Raw genomic sequence first — 12,924 nt, 5'->3', positions numbered from 1 at the left:
CTGAGCTAATGAAGTCTGAGTAAGTTTTAGAAAAAGGGAAGTTCCTCTTTTATTTCCAGCAGTCAGTGGATGAAGGGATAAATCTCATCCTCAATTTTTTTTCCTAGTAAAATTCTCCAAGTACCTCCTGCAGCTGGGGCAGGGCTCAGAGCCTCATGGGACAGCACAGCCTCCAGCAGCTGTCCCCAAGGGTGGGCTGGTCACAAATCCAGAGCCCACGCTTGCACAGGTGTCTGTTCCCCCAGCCCTGTGTCCCCACAGGAGCAGCCCCTGGGTCACAGCCCTCTCTGCACTCAGCAATACAAAGCACAGGTCCTCAGCTGTCACCAGTCTCGGTTTATTAGGAACACTGAAGGGGATGTGGCCCTGGGATGGCTGGGGACAAGCAGCAGGAGGCAGGGCTGGTGGTGATGGCAGTGCCACAGGTGTGCCACCCTCGGTCCCACAATCCAGCTGCCACGGACACGGCAGCAGGAAAACAGCTCCCCAGAATCCATGGGGGAAGGAAATAACCCCAGGTGCATCCCTGACCTGCTGCCTGTCACTTGGAGCCGCTGTCCCTCCAGCCACATGGTCTGCACACAGGGACAGCACTGCGTGGCGTGGCCTGGAGGGTGGCAGCGTGGGATGGATGACAAGGGGACATCCAGTGGGGCCACTCAGCACTGGCACATCTCCGTGTGGGAGCACTGGGTGCAGGGAAGCACCCAGCACATGCTGCATCCCCAGGCACAGCCTCGTCCCACGGCCAGCTGGAGGGAGGGAAACTCCCTCCCTACAAAACCCAAAATGCCTTCTGGGTTTGGGATGACACCCCAGCCCACGTCAGCTCCTGGCCATTCTCCAGCCCCACACGGTCCTGCAGTCACTGCCAAGGGCTCTGTCATGGGAAGGGTGGGCCAAGCTGGGCAGGAGGTGTCTGCAGGGTCAGCTCTGCTCTCCCTGCTGGACTCGAGCTCTGGGCCACTCTCCAAGGCATCCCCTGCAAGATCCCCCTGCCCCTCACTGCTGGCCAAGGCATGGAATGGAGGATATATGAGGGCCCCAGCTCCATAGTGTGTAGATAGTGCTAATATAGACATTAAATAGTACCCTCGTGCACAGACACACGGACACACACACACACACACACACACACACATTTCCCTCGTCCCTGCAGGGTGGGAAGGACAAGCTCCTCCACATCCACAGCCTGCACAGACACGGCAGAGCGACCTCACAGGTGACCAGCGTGGTGTCCCAGGGGCTGGCTGGATCCCACTCTCCTCCAGCCTCCCCTGCGTGCACCAGCCAGCCCTACTGGGAACTGGGATCTGCTGAAGGGCCACTGGCTCACAGCTTGTCCTCACAGGGAGGACAGGGACAGCCTGACACACACACACACACGCACAGGGACAACACGGACAGGCGGGAGCAGGGCCTGCCTCCGGCTCCCGGCTGCCCCGCTCCGACCCCACAACACAACCCTGTTCTAAATTAAAGCTGCTGCCTCTTGGAGGAGCCTCCAGGCCCTTCCCATCCCATCCCATCCCTCTCCTCTCGCCCGGGGCCAGGATCACACATCAGTCATCTCATCCTCCAGCTCTGCATCGTCCGTCTCTCCTTCGCCCTCCTCCTCTTCGTCCGACGTCACGTCGGCGTCGTCGGCTTGCGCGAGGCACTTGGGACACGAGCAGGTAAACAAGTAGTTCTCCCTGGCAGGTGGGCAGGCAGGAGACAGAGGGATGGTGTGGAGACAGGTACAGTCCCACACTGCTGCTGGGCAGGGGTCGGGAAGAGAACAGCCAGGAAGGGGCTAAATGTGTCGGACCCGGAGGAGTTTGGGGGTTCCATCCTGCTGGCTCAGGCAGGGTGAAGGTACCCCAGGTGGAGAGGGGGATTTCTCAGCCCCACGGGGGTGATGGGACAGGGACAGTGACCCCCAGCAGGAACCTCTACCCCTGAGGGACAGAGAAGGAAAAGGAAGGGTCTGCAGGTGTAAACCTGCAGAGAGAGGGGGGATCCAAATCCTTTGTCCCCAAGGCTACAACACGTTACAAGGAGCTCGAAGCACCACATGCTGTACACAGCCCCTGCCACGGGCCCACTGAAGCTCACAGCAGCCCGTGCACAGCCACAGCCCAAGGCACACACAGCCCCGGGGTGGGGATGCTGCCCTGATGGACTGTTTGGGGTGTCAAGGGGTGTGAGGGCCCCCCAGGTAGCTCCAGGCAGCCCCTACCTGAGTATCTTGTTGCGGCTGTGTCTGCTGCGCTCCCTCTGACAGCAATCTAAGTAACTGATGCAGATTTCCTGCCAGCAAACACAAATGGGTTGGGCTCAGAATCACTCCCCATGGTCCCAAAGCAGCAGGATTTCTCCCAGTCCCTCTCAGAATCAGGCAGAAACAGGGGTCTGGCAGCCCCTACATGGGATGGGGATTGAATTCCTCTGCCAAGATCATGCAGGACACAGGAGGTTTTGGGGCTGGGGTCCATGGAGGATGTAGGGGACACAGGGATGATGCCAAGGTGTGATGTCACCTCAGGTCCACCCAGGCCCTGCTGGCTCACCTCTCCTGCTTCGATGTCCTCCAGAGCAGTGAGATGCAGGAGGAAGTTGTTTTCTGGGAAGGATGTCTCAGCATTGGGGATGCAGCTGTGGTTACCTACGGGCAATACAATCTCTGCTAAACGCCTAAGTGGCTCCTGGAACCACATCACATCTGAGTGCATGCAAGGCAGGACTGGCCATTCCACAGCTGGGCAAAATGCCAGGGAACACTGAGAGAGCAGTACCCACCACATCCACCCCACCCCATCCCACAGATGGCAAGCACAAACCCCTTTCTCCAGAGGAAGAGATGAGCCAGCCTAGCACGGGACATTTCCCTCCTCACTACTGGTTCTCCTCCCAGTCCTTGTGTTACTTACAGCAGCTCTGCAGCACGTAGAGCCCTGATCCCTCACAGTTGAGGAACTCTCCTGACTCTGCAGCAAAGAGAGAGGGGTCAGAGCTTTGCATAGTCCATTCCTGCTCTTCCACACACAAGCACGAAGGACTGTCCATCAACATGAACACCCACAGCCAGCACAGATTGGGTGCTGCAGGGTGATCTCCCAAGAGCCCTTCCCTCCCACTGGGAGGGGACGGAGGACAAAAATTCATTTCCGAGGCTGCCTGCCCCATCCCTGCACTGCCAGAGCCTCACCCTTCTCAATGTCCTTGTAGAGCTGGTCGATGAAGGCGTCCAGCTCCTCCCGCTGCAGCATGGGCAGATCCAGCGCGTCGCACGCGTGCACCCACTGGCTCAGGGAGCTGGGGGGAAACGGGACACTGTCACAGCCCCACGGTGCTACAGGGAGCAGTGGGACACTGCCACAGCCCCACAGTGCTTTGGGGAGCAGTGGGACACTGTCACAGCCCCACGGTGCTTTGGGGAGCAGTGGGACACTGTCACAGCCCCACGGTGCTACAGGGAGCAGTGGGACACTGTCACAGCCCCACGGTGCTTCACAGAGCAGTGGGACACTGTCACAGCCCCACGGTGCTTTGGGGAGCAGTGGGACACTGTCACAGCCCCACGGTGCTTTGGGGAGCAGTGGGACACTGTCACAGCCCCACGGTGCTACAGGGAGCAGTGGGACACTGTCACAGCCCCACGGTGCTACAGGGAGCAGTGGGACACTGTCACAGCCCCACGGTGCTACAGGGAGCAGTGGGACACTGTCACAGCCCCACAGTGCTACAGGGAGCAGTGGGACACTGTCACAGCCCCACGGTGCTTTAGAGAGCAGTGGGACACTGTCACAGCCCCACAGTGCTACAGGGAGCAGTGGGACACTGTCACAGCCCCATGGTGCTTTGGGGAGCAGTGGGACACTGTCACAGCCCCACAGTGCTTTGGGGAGCAGTGGGACACTGTCACAGCCCCACGGTGCTTCAGGGAGCAGTGGGACACTGTCACAGCCCCACGGTGCTACAGGGAGCAGTGGGACACTGTCACAGCCCCACAGTGCTACAGGGAGCAGTGGGACACTGTCACAGCCCCACGGTGCTTTGGGGAGCAGTGGGACACTGTCACAGCCCCACGGTGCTTTAGAGAGCAGTGGGACACTGTCACAGCCCCACAGTGCTACAGGGAACAGTGGGACACTGTCACAACCACACAGTGCTACAGGGAGCAGTGGGACACTGTCACAACCACACAGTGCTACAGGGAGCAGTGGGACACTGTCACAACCACACAGTGCTACAGGGAGCAGTGGGACACTGTCACAGCCCCACGGTGCTACAGGGAGCAGTGGGACACTGTCACAGCCCCACGGTGCTTTAGGGAGCAGTGGGACACTGTCACAGCCCCATGGTGCTGTCAAAAAGGACAGCAGGACATTTTTACAGTCCCCCAGTGCTGTCAAAAAGGACAGCAGGACATTTTTATACTCCCATAGTGTTGTCAGCACACGGTGAGATCTCGCAGAGGAGATCCAAGGTGGCCCTGAGCAGCCAAGGTCTGGCAGAGGGATGTGAAAGGGTTGGACACAGCCAAGATGAAGTTTTTTTCAAGTCTGCCTCTCTGACCCCGTCTCTTAAACCCAGCCATTCACATAACACATCTCCACAAAGCCCCATTACCTGGTTCCTATGCCTTGGCCATTGGTCCCGACGAGGGCAAAGAGGGATCGAAAGCCTTCTGGAGTGAACCACTGCAGCAGGGACAGGACAAAGGAACTGAGGCCAGGCCAGCCTGCAGAGCACCTCGCTCTGCAATGCTTCGAATGCCACAGGGAGCTTTGGGGAAAGCAAGGAACGAGCAGAGTCCCAGGGGAAGCCCTGGCCAATGCTCCTGGGCTCTCTGGGAGGCAGATCCACTCACCCTGCTGAGATATTCATCATAAAGGGCTTCGGTGAAGAGCAACCGCAGCAGCTCCAGCTGGCCCTGGCAGGACACAGAGCACGGTCAGGGTGGGGGTGCTGGGGGTGAGCCCAGCACAGGCCAGAGGCTCCAGAAGGACCTGGGCTCCCCGGCCTGTCCTGCACGGCTGGAGGCTGCTGCCCTCACAGCTGTGAAACCCACCCATTTCAGCAGCAAAAGCCACCTACTCAGCAGCTAAATATCACGCTGTCCCAGCCCACAGCAGGAACATCTTCCCCACAGGAAGGAGCAGCATATCCCATGAAAGCATCACAAGGCCAAAACCCTCTAAGCAACCACTTCCTCACTGTCAGGGCCCTCCCTTTAAGCCTGGAGTTTCCAGCATTTCCTATTCCCACGTAATGAGGCTTTGGCATCTGTGGGCTCACAGACACAGGCAGGAGAAGGAAGGCTCGAGACAATTTAAGAGCTGCTGGGTCTTACCTTAAATTTGTCCCCCAGCAGCTTGTGCACAATCTCCTCTTCTTCATTTGCTGTCTTGTTGCAGAACTGGGAGAAGGCCTTGATCCACCACTCCTTGTCTTTAGCCTGACAAAAGAATCAAGCAGAGGCATTGCACCAACACCACTTTCCTCCCCAGCCCAGAGAGAGGGAGGATTGTCAGAATAAATGCTGAGAGAGCCAGGCCAAGGAAACAGAGCCTTGGGAATAACATCCACAATGGGGTAACAAAACCACCCACCGTACCTGTTTGATGGTGGCAACCATCCTGGCCATCAGCATGATGCTGGAAGTCTCTGGAGGGTAATGCATGTTTCTGGGGGATTAAAATGCAGAAGAGATGAGCAGATCAGGGCTGGCATGGGAATGAAAAGCTGGAGGGAGGCAGAGGCAGCTACCATAGGTGTGGTCAGGCCTGCACTGATCCAGCACACCAAATGGTCAGCGCAGCATCGCTGTGTGGGGGTCCAGTGGAGAGAAACCTGCACCCACCTTCCTGCTCCACCCATACAAACAATCCCCCTCCATCCTGCTCACTCTGCTGGGGCGTGGGACAAGATTTGGGTCAGGGATGTTGCTCATCCCATTCTGGAACTATTTTTTTTTTAAAGCAGGGACAGAAATGGACCCATGGGATGCTACAAGGAGGATCTCCCAGAGGCTGGAGATCCGCAGGAGCACCAGAAAACTGCAGAAGTGAGGGATGTGCATAGCTCTGCACTTTGTAGCTCTTTAGCAGGAGAAAAATAAGGAGTGCTCAGCTGTGTTGTCCAAACCCTGGGGCTGCCAACACCACAACACCCAACCAGGAGAAAGAGCTGGGCAGTGTCCCACGGCCACCCCCACCCTGCAGCCACCTCGTGCAGGGATGCCCAGCAAGGAGCCAGCCCAGCAGAGCCACCTCCCTTGCCCGTGCAGCCAGAGGCAGGGCAGGCCCTACCTCCACGCCTCCTGCAGCTTGTTGAGGGGGTGCGTGGGGTCGTCCCGGGACGGGCCGAGGCAGAGGACCTGGTGGTACTGCTCCAGCGCCGCCTGCCTGCATTCTGCACTGCAGTACGTCACCTAGAGCGAGGGGACAGCGCTGCCATTGGCCGTGGCAGCAGGAAAAGGGGCTCCTAGATCCGCCTGAGCCAGCTGTGCCCCCTCCCTGACCAGCAGAGCCCTGGCTCTTTGGCCCACAGCACAAGAGCCCAGACGGATGGGAAGGACTCAAGATGCCAAGGAGAGCACGGTCCCTCCTGGCAGTGCCGTACCTGGCAGCGGGGACACTGCTGGTGCAGGTCTTTCCGGGTGCTGCACTGCTCCGGGTGAGGCAGCACCAGGGAGCTCTTCCCCAGCAGGCGCTGGGCGTTCTCCTCCGCCGTCTCCAGCGCCCGCAGGCAGTGATCACAGGCTGTGGGGAGACAGGCAGGGTGGGGGCGTGGGTGGCTGGGTGGGTGGAGGGATGAGGGATGGATGATGGATGGATGGATGGATGGATGGATGGATGGATGGATGAGGGATGGATAATGGATGGATGATGGATGGATGATGGATGGATGGATGGATGGATGGATGGATGGATGGATGGATGGATGGATGAGGGATGGATAATGGATGGATGATGGATGGATGGATGGATGGATGGATGGATGATGGATGGATGGATGGATGAGGGATGGATGGATGGATGGATGGATGGATGGATGGATGGATGATGGATGATGGATGGATAGGTGGATGGATGGATGGATGGATGGATGATGGATGGATGGATGATGGATGGATGGATGGATGGATGGATGGATGGATGGATGAGGGATGGATGGATGGATGGATGGATGGATGATGGATGATGGATGGATGGATGGATGGATGGATGATGGAATGGGTGGATGGATGCCACAGGAAAGCTTTTGGAAAGGAAAGGGACCAGAACCCAGGGCAACCCAACACAACTGGTACCAACACCAGAGAGGAACAAGGGGATGGGGCTTGGAGCAACCTGGGCTGGGGCAAGGCGTCCCTGCCCATAGCAGAGGTGGAATATTATCTTTAAAGCCCCTTCCAACCCAAACCATTCCAAGATTCTATGGTGGCACCTGGCACATTCCTCCAGAGCTGATGGATGACACCTGAAGTTGTCAACAGTTTAGTGTGGAGGCAGAAAAGGCAGCAGGGCCACCTTTATAGAGGCGCTAAGACAAACCCAAACCCTTCCCTGGGTACCTCTGTGGTCCCGCGGTCACCCCACCGGGACAGGTGACAGGGATGGGGACATGCCGCCAGCGCCAGCCGCTCACCTCGGTAGTTGTACAGGGCATTCCAGAGGAACTGGGATGACACCACCGGCCTCTCCACGAAGACTGTTTCCCCTTTGCGGATGTTTCTGGTGGCGAACAAGCCCTTTCCCTGCCGAGGGACAACCGCGGGTCAGGGACGCGCCCGAAGCCGAGTCATACCGGGGAGCTGAGGGAATCCCTCCATCCCCTCCATCCCGAGGGGACCCTGCGGGCTTCTCCTCCCTCCGTCCCCCAGGCTGGGCGGGAAGGGAGGGACCCTCACGGAGGGGAGACCGCGGGCCGCTCACCTTGGCGCTGCTGATGAACCGCGCCTCCGCCGCAGCCCCGGCGTGTGGCCCCGCCGCGGCCGCCATCTTCGGGCGGCGACTTCCCCGCCCTGACCCGCCGGGCAGCGCCTCTTCCTCTTCCTCCTCCTCCTCCTCCTCTTCCTCCTCCTCCGCCCCCGCCCCCTGCGCCCCTCAGGGGCCCGCGCTCGCCATCGCCCCCCTCAGCCGCGGGGCGCGCGGGGGCCGGCGGCCATGTTGGCCCCCCTTCCACAGCCCCTGGGCAGCGTCTGAAAACAGCGCCAAAACACCGCCAAAACACCGCCAAACCGCCCCAAAAACACCGCCAAAACACCCCAAAACGGGGCCGGGGCGCTGCCGCTGCCACCCCAAATCGTACACGAGTTTGCTGCCTCTCCCCAGTCAGTTATCGTTGTTTAATGGGAGAGGAATAGCCGTCACAGCCCTGTCAGGCAGGAGCACAAGTTCCCCCCTCACTTGAGGTCGCCCCTCGTGGAGAGTGGAGGCGTCGGCCACTGCCCTGCGCACCCAAAACCGGCCCGACTTCCCCCAGAAAAGCCTTCAAAACACGCTGCTCTGGCCACTCTGCCCTCGCCACCTCCTGCTCGGGGGTCCGCAAAGCCTTAAAGCCCACAGACATGGGTGTTTGGTTGTATTTACTAATTCACAGCGCTGCGGCTCAGCCCGGCTCGTCGCTGGCCAGGCGGCGGGAGTGTAACAGGAGCAGGGTGCGGAGTTCGGGACGATTCCTTATTCGGGGCTTTGGGGAGTCATTTGGTGTCACTAGATGTCACTGTCGGCTCGTGGCGGGGACACGACACCGGGTGACAGAGCCGGAGCTGCCACCTCCGTGCCCGGGCCGGCAGCTGGAGCGTGGCCTCAGGACTGGCCGCTGACCCACAGCGTGGCCGCAGGGCTGGCCACTGCTCCGGCCACCCGGCCGGGGGACAAGGGACAAACAGGCTGCCAGGGCCACGTTCCCTGGCCGTGCTGTGGGATCCAGAGCCGGTGGAGCCAGCGCAGGCCGCGCTCCATCACACAGTGCCCGTGGCAGGGACAAGGACAGGGCACAGGTGGGACAATGCTGCCGTGACTCCTGCTGCCGTCACACCCTCAGCGATTCATGGAATACTTACGTGGGAAAAGCACACTAAGACAAACGAGTCCAATGTTCCCCAACACTGCCAAGGCCACAGCAGAGCCACGTCCCCAAGTGCCACATCCACAAGGCTTTGAAATCCCTCCAGGGATGGGGTTTCCACCACTGCAGCTGTGCCCGGGCTGCACAGCCCTTCCTGTGAATGAATTTTCCCCAACATCCAATATAAACCTCCCCTGTCACAACCTGAGGCCATTTCCTCAGAGATTTCTTCATGGAAAGGGGTGGAACGGGCACTGGAAGGGGCTGCCCAGGGAGGTGGTGGAGACCCCATCCCCGGAGGTGTCCAAGGAAGGCACTCAGAGCTCTGGGCTGGGGACAAGGGGGGATCGGGCACAGCTTGGAGGGATTTTCCAGCCTCAGTGATCCTGAGATTCCTCTCCTCCTGTCCCTGTTCCCTGTTCCCAGCCCGACCCCCCGGCTGTCCCCTCCTGGCAGGAGCTGTGCAGAGCCACAAGGTCCCCCCTGAGCCTCCTTTGCTCCAGGCTGAGCCCCTTCCCAGCTCCCTCAGGAACTCTCCAGCCCCTTCCCAGCTCCCTCAGGAATTCCCCAGCCCCTTCCCAGCTCCCTCAGGAATTCCCCAGCCCCTTCCCAGCCCCGTTCCCTGCCCTGGCCACGCTCCAGCCCCTCAGGCTGGCAGAGCAGGAGCTGCAGAGTTTTGGCCACATCCACCTGCAGACTCAGGTTCTTGTTCTCCCGGAGCCTGAGCACCCTCCACTCACCAGGCATGACTGCTTTTACTGAAAATGTAGTTTATCTCAGCAGGAACCAGTGCAAAGCAGTAACTCCCTTCATCTACTTTGATATAGGGTCATCAATCAACTGAAAAAAAGATCTTGAGTATGTATTTTGTCCAAAATAGTTTATTAAGAAAAAACCCTCAAACTCTTTTGAGAAGGATGAACATACATTTGTTGTTGTTTTTTTGTTGTTGTTGTTACTCATTTCAATTGAAAATTAAAGTGAGTACTTGGAAATTTTTCCATCTGTTTTTTGTTTTTACACTCATTCCATCTCTCTTTTTAAAATTAACTCAATTTTTATCAAAAAAAAAAAAAACCAACAAATAAATAAGTGACACGTATTAAGGCAAAAAAAAAAAAAAAAGGTATTTCTATAAATAACAATATAAGAGTAAAGTGATATACAGTGTTCTAGGTCAGAAAGAGACGGAATAAATTATCCTGAGCTGATGGGCCGTGGTGGCTGCTGCCCTGGGCAGCCATAGGAAGGCAAGGTGACAGCCTGAGTCCTTAGTCCTGGCCCCACAAAGCCCTCCCTACCCCCAAAAATCCAGCTGTTAACCGCATCGGGCTGCTCCAGATGTGCTCGGAGCGCTCCGGGTGCTGTGTCCCAGGGCACCTGCAGGGATAATGAGGAGAGAACAGAGCAGCAGCTGTGTCTGGGCCACAGTGGCACATCTGGCCGCGGGGCAGGGGGCCCTGTGCTGCAGCAGCTGAGGTGTGGGAGCTGCTTTTTACTGCAGCCTCCAGCAGCCCTGCACCTCGGGCAGCCCCGGGGCAGCTCCCTGCAGCAGCAGCAGCACACGCACACCCTGGGCAGGGACAGCAGTGCCAGGGGACACGCAGCACCGGGGGCTGGATCCAGGTCTGGGGAGCCCTGGGAAAGGCACGGATACAGCAAGGCACTGACTGGAGGAGGCACTTCTGCTCCAGGGCAGGCTCGGACGCTGCTCCTCAGGAGTCTGTGTGTGGCAGCACAGAGAAAGGGCTTCCCCTTTTGGGGTATTTTGGTTGTGATTGGTCTGAACATCAAACATGGGAGTCAAGTTGAGAAGAAAAAGCCATCAGGGAGATTCTCCTCCTTCCTCCTTGGAGCACAGAGACACACATAAGTGACCCGGGCTGGTTTGAAATGTCCTTGTGCTCAGAGCCATCAGAGACAGATCCCATTGCCTGCCCAGCATCAGAGACTCTCTGATTGTCACCCCAGCATCAAAATCATCCTCTGATTGTCACCCCAGCTGCAAAGTAACCCTCTGATTGTCACCCCCACACCACAGAAACCAGCAGATTGTCACCCCAACATCAGAATCACCCTGATTGTCACCCCAGCACCAGAGACACCCTGATTGTCACCCCAGCCTCTCTGCTGGAAACTGTTTGTGTGTCCTGGTGCTTCATGAGCAAACAGGAGATCACCTGCCACTAAGTGATGAGGAATTACAGCACTTGGCTACCGAGCAGCAGCCAGTGAAACCTGGGGGGTTCCTTCCAGCCAGCTGCAGTTCAGTCCTGTAGCTCCAGCTCTCAGATCAGTCTCACTTGGACCAAAGCAGCACAGACACGTCCCCAGGCATCAAAAACCAGCCCAGTCTCCTCGGCTGTTCAAAGCTCCACGTCCACAGGGTCCTCCTCGTGGTCCTTGCTGCCGGTGGAGTCGGCGCTCGCAGGCTGGATCACCCCAAACTGCGACAGCTTTGCCGCCTTCTGCTCCATGCTCTGCTTCCTCCACTTGATCCTCCGGTTCTGGAACCAGACTTTGACCTGGATGGGAAGTGGCACAACAGCTTAACCCAAAGGCTCCAGGAGCCCTTTTCCAATCCACGTGCTCCCGAGGTGCATATCCCCAAAAAGCAGAGCTCCTTAAAGTGGGAAGGTGCATTATTCCTTAGAAGGAGGTGAAGCTACGGAGGGCAGAGCAGTGATGGGAAAGGATCAGGGGATGGGGGAGGCAGCTGCACTGAGAAGGCTCTGGCCAGGGAAGTGAAGGAAGCAGCTCCCTAAGGAGCCCCTGAACCCATCCCCAGGACTGCAGTTGCCACAGGGCATGATGAGACTCCCGATAATTATCCCTTGTCCCCCCAGAACTGGCCTTGTTTTGCTCTCCCTTTTTCCCAGCTGAATTTAGATCCCACTGTGGAAGATCACCTGGCTCCTTCTTTCCACACTCTCCACACTAAACAAGCAATTTACTGTGGGAGGAGCAGGAACTCACACGGCAGAGCAGGGAAATAATTATATCCAGTGTCATAAAAGGACACTTGAAACAGTCTCCAGAGGATCGTGACAATGCAGACACAGCAACAAACCCAGCTCCAACTCTAAAGCACAGCAGGGTTGTGCTCCTGAATGCTTTTTGTTCCACTTCATGGATTCAGAAATCTTATCCAGAAACCATCCAAACTCCAGGCACATCTCTTCAACGTCACCTGGCAGCAGGGTGAGCCACGGGTCACTTTGCACCGTGCCCTCCTCCCACCACACTTCCCAGTGGGACCATCAGCACAGAGCAGCCCCGGGATCAGTTCCACCAGCTCGGCTCCCCCATCCCTTACCTGGGTCTCTGTGAGATGCAGAGTTGCAGCCAGGTCCACCCTCTCCGTGCCCACCATGTACTGCTGCTTGAGGAACTCCTGCTCCAGCCGCTCCAGCTGCTCTGGTTTGAAGACCGTGCGGACTCTCTTCATCTTGCAGGGCCCCCCCGACCTCCAAGGCCCAGCAGGACCCAGCGGGTTGGTCCCGACACAGTGAGACAACTCCAGACCTGTGAGAAAGCAGCAAGAATTGAAGGGCTCTGCACTAAAGGAGCTGGGAGAAAGCACAAACCCAGCAGGGATGTCCCTGCCCTGTCCCTACCCAGAAAATCTCATCCAGGCTCCTTTTCCCATGAAAAGCTGGAGTAGAAGAACTTTTGAGGGCCTGTTCTATGGTTTTACCCTCAGGGTCCACCAAGGACAGTCCTGGACATGCAGCCAGACCCAAAGAAATCAGCACTCAGTGAGGTGGGCAGGATGTGACCTTTGCCTGCACAGGACCTTTGTAACAGGACAATGAATTGCATCAAGAGCTGCAGAACACAGAAATCCCACCTCTGTCTCCA

General features: G+C 57.8%; 2 protein-coding genes across 3 annotated transcripts; both read right to left on the bottom strand.

Annotated features, from left to right (window-relative positions):
- Positions 1-20: 20 nt before the first annotated feature.
- Positions 21-9,999, bottom strand: SMYD5 (SMYD family member 5). 2 transcript variants are annotated; one of them, XM_053975294.1, is made up of 13 exons: positions 7,926-9,999; positions 7,639-7,747; positions 6,610-6,749; positions 6,297-6,418; positions 5,603-5,672; positions 5,339-5,443; positions 4,856-4,918; positions 4,615-4,685; positions 3,191-3,297; positions 2,913-2,969; positions 2,553-2,647; positions 2,222-2,292; positions 21-1,755 (listed from the first exon to the last, which is right to left on the bottom strand). In XM_053975294.1, the coding sequence occupies exons 1-13, from the start codon at positions 7,989-7,991 to the stop codon at positions 1,572-1,574; spliced, it is 1,260 nt and encodes a 419-aa protein (XP_053831269.1). In that variant the 5' UTR covers positions 7,992-9,999; the 3' UTR covers positions 21-1,571. The 2 variants fall into 2 exon arrangements, with proteins under 2 accessions (XP_053831269.1, XP_053831270.1); XM_053975295.1 differs by having other exon boundaries at positions 21-1,694; positions 7,926-9,985.
- A 382-nt stretch (positions 10,000-10,381) lies between these two features.
- On the bottom strand, positions 10,382-12,671 carry LOC128806066 (homeobox protein not2-like). The gene is made up of 2 exons (XM_053975297.1): positions 12,380-12,671; positions 10,382-11,588 (listed from the first exon to the last, which is right to left on the bottom strand). Exons 1-2 carry the CDS (start codon positions 12,509-12,511, stop codon positions 11,430-11,432), a joined length of 291 nt encoding a protein of 96 aa, XP_053831272.1. The 5' UTR covers positions 12,512-12,671; the 3' UTR covers positions 10,382-11,429.
- Positions 12,672-12,924: the final 253 nt, after the last annotated feature.

Source organism: Vidua macroura, chromosome 4 (assembly GCF_024509145.1).
Source record: "Vidua macroura isolate BioBank_ID:100142 chromosome 4, ASM2450914v1, whole genome shotgun sequence".
Classification (NCBI taxonomy): Eukaryota; Metazoa; Chordata; class Aves; order Passeriformes; family Viduidae; genus Vidua; species Vidua macroura.
Note: the sequence above shows the minus strand (reverse complement) of the source record. Positions and strands in the feature narration are given on the sequence as shown.

What these genes read in the sequence shown, in the direction of transcription:
- SMYD5 (XM_053975294.1), bottom strand. Translation starts at nt 7,991, where the DNA reads ATGGCGGCCGCGGCGGGGCCACACGCCGGGGCTGCGGCGGAGGCGCGG. An exon ending in AGCAGTGTCCCCGCTGCCAG is followed by an intron (nt 6,419 to 6,609) that starts GTACGGCACTGC and finishes CCCTCGCTCTAG; the next exon opens with GTGACGTACTGCAGTGCAGA. An exon ending in AAGCTGCAGGAGGCGTGGAG is followed by an intron (nt 5,673 to 6,296) that starts GTAGGGCCTGCC and finishes TTAATCCCCCAG; the next exon opens with AAACATGCATTACCCTCCAG.
- LOC128806066 (XM_053975297.1), bottom strand. Translation starts at nt 12,511, where the DNA reads ATGAAGAGAGTCCGCACGGTCTTCAAACCAGAGCAGCTGGAGCGGCTG. An exon ending in TGCATCTCACAGAGACCCAG is followed by an intron (nt 11,589 to 12,379) that starts GTAAGGGATGGG and finishes CTTCCCATCCAG; the next exon opens with GTCAAAGTCTGGTTCCAGAA.